The sequence below is a fragment of the Fukomys damarensis genome, unplaced genomic scaffold (assembly GCF_012274545.1).
Source record: "Fukomys damarensis isolate Sample0158 unplaced genomic scaffold, DMR_v1.0_HiC HiC_scaffold_30, whole genome shotgun sequence".
In the NCBI taxonomy this organism is placed as follows: domain Eukaryota; kingdom Metazoa; phylum Chordata; class Mammalia; order Rodentia; family Bathyergidae; genus Fukomys; species Fukomys damarensis.
Genome location: NW_022900942.1, coordinates 4,542,741 through 4,544,989, shown reverse-complemented (window position 1 = coordinate 4,544,989; position 2,249 = coordinate 4,542,741). Strand labels below are relative to the sequence as shown.

Genomic DNA, 2,249 nt, shown 5'->3' with positions numbered 1-2,249 from the left:
ACTGCTTCCCCGGTGCGATCCGGGCTCAGACCCGCCCCCAGGGCCCCAGAATTGCCATAGCCCTCGCGTCCCCCTCAGCCTGCGACCCCAGGCCTGCCCTGCCGCCCCATCCCCAGGGCTCTCGCCACTCAGCCTCACCCCCACAAGGGCACCCATTCTCTCCTCAATGACTCCCCAACTCCTGCAAGCAGACCTCGGCAGGGTTATCCCCCTCTCCCCACGTCTGAGCCCCTAGATACCCACAGAGTCCCGTTTTTGCCCCCTCACCCCCAGATCCCTGTCCGACTCGCCAGGCAGAGAACTCCCTAACTCCGCATCTCTCCACGTCCCAACTCGTGACCCTCCCCTGTCCCTGTGCCCTCCTGTCCCCCCCTGCAGCCCCAGCACTCACTGGTCCCTTAAGGACCCTTCCGGTCCCCCGCCAACCCTCTTCCCGTCCTAGTCCTTCCCAGAGGGAGCTGGGCATTCGGGTGGTGTCTGACAGGTGCAACCCTAACCGGCCTCTCGGGCTGGATCTGGAGACTCTGCCCTGGTGCCTTAGGGCTGGGGTCTTTCAAACCCCTTTGGCACCAGCCTCAGAACTGCCAGACTGCCCGGGCCGGCACAGCCCCCACAAGCTTTTGGGATGCCTGACTCCAGGGGGACTTCCCTCCCAAGTTAGGACTGATGGGTTTGTGCCATGGCGGATGGAACCATCATCCTGATCCATGGACTGGAAAATCCCTCCTTAGTCATTTGCCAGCTGTCACCGGGCCAGTCCCCGGCCGCTCCACTTCCCCCAGAAACCTAGGTAGGAGGGGACTCAGGAAGGCCACCGCCCTTCCTTGTGTGTGTGACCAGCAGGACCTGGCCTGGCAGGGCTGGGAGCGTGGAAAGCTCCTGGGCTCTTCTGTAACCCTCTGGGAGTTGTTGTCCTCCTGGTTTTGAGGAAACTGGGACACAGAGAGGTTGAGAAACTTGCCCAGAGTCGCCAGCCAGAGAACAGCAAACCCAGATTGGAACGCAAGCTCAAAGGGGCTGTTTCGGTGCCCAAGGTGGGGCTCAGGGAAGACCCTGGGGTGAGAGCCTGTCCTGGGAGTGGGAGCTCTCCAGCCCCAGGGTTCTGAACAAGCTTATTGCAGTTCTGAGCCTTTCCTGCTAGGCTGTAAATCAGAGCATCAAATTGTTAGATTGGTGTGAGAGTTGGGAAATCACTTTTTTTTTGTTGTTCTTTTGAGACAGGGTCTCACTATGTAGTTCAAGCTGGCTTGGAACTCACAGCAACCCATTTACCTAGGCCTCCTCAGGGCTGGGATTATAGTCTTGCACCCCACACCAGCTTTCCTTCTTCCTTTTTTCTGGTGCTGGGGAATGAACCCAGGGCCTCTGCACCTAGTCACTTTTGTCTGACTTCTTTCCATCCCGTCAAGGCCTGAGAGGTGGACGCATCCCACCAGAAGTCTGCTAAAGCCCCTGGCATCCAGAAAGGAATTAGTAATAAGATCTAGGGTGCTAATTGTGGGCCGGGCATTGCTATAAGTGCTGTACACACATTAATGCTTTTTATTTTTTGTTTGTGCTTGGGTCTCAATAAGTTGCCCCAGGCTGACCCTGAACTTTTGATCCACCTGCTTCAGCCTCCCAAGTAGCTGGAATTACAGCCTCACACCATAATGCTGGGCTCACTGATGCATATTGAATCCCCGGGAGACGGTTGACGCTCATATCCCCACCTCCCACTCAGGGAAACTGAGGTTCAGAAAGGCCGAGTGACTTGCCCCAGGTCCAGCTGTGTATAAACAGCACAAGCAGAACCCTAGCCTGGCTGTGACCCACTGACCCTCCGCAGGTTGAGGAGCGGTTCTCCCGGGTGCCGGAGCCAGTGCAGAAGCGGATCGTGTTCTGGTCATTTCCACGAAGTGAGAGGGAGATATGCATGTACTCGTCGCTAGGGTACCAGTCTGCGGAGGGGGAGCAGGACGCCCGGGTGCCCTTCACCCGCGGGCTGCACCTGCTGCAGAGTGGCTCCGTGGACCGTGTCCTCCAAGTGGGTGAGTGGTCGTCCCCTCTGCAGGGAAGCTGGACTAGGCAGGAGCTTCCAGACCTCAGGCTCTGAGGCCCGGGAAAGCGTGTACAAGACATTGGTGTGGCCAGGCATGGTGGCGCACACCTGTAATCCCAGCACTTGGGAGGCTGAGGCAGGAGGATCGCTGTGAGTTCAAGACCAGCCTGGGTTCCAGGTCAGTCTCAACTACATAGTGAGACCCTGT

At 58.1% G+C, this 2,249-nt stretch overlaps 1 protein-coding gene across 3 annotated transcripts in view; it reads left to right on the top strand.

Moving 5' to 3' along the window:
* Nucleotides 1-1,609: 1,609 nt before the first annotated feature.
* The window catches only part of Zswim4 (zinc finger SWIM-type containing 4), a 19,601-nt gene continuing 18,961 nt past the window's right edge, over nt 1,610-2,249 (top strand). For 2 of the 3 annotated variants that reach the window (XM_010613403.2, XM_010613405.3), the window contains exon 1: nt 1,611-2,030. In XM_010613403.2, the coding sequence (XP_010611705.1) occupies nt 1,916-2,030 (115 nt within the window). In that variant the 5' untranslated portion in view covers nt 1,611-1,915. Of the gene's footprint in view, nt 2,031-2,249 lie in introns of all 3 variants that reach the window. The other variant, XM_010613402.2, reaches the window with a different exon arrangement.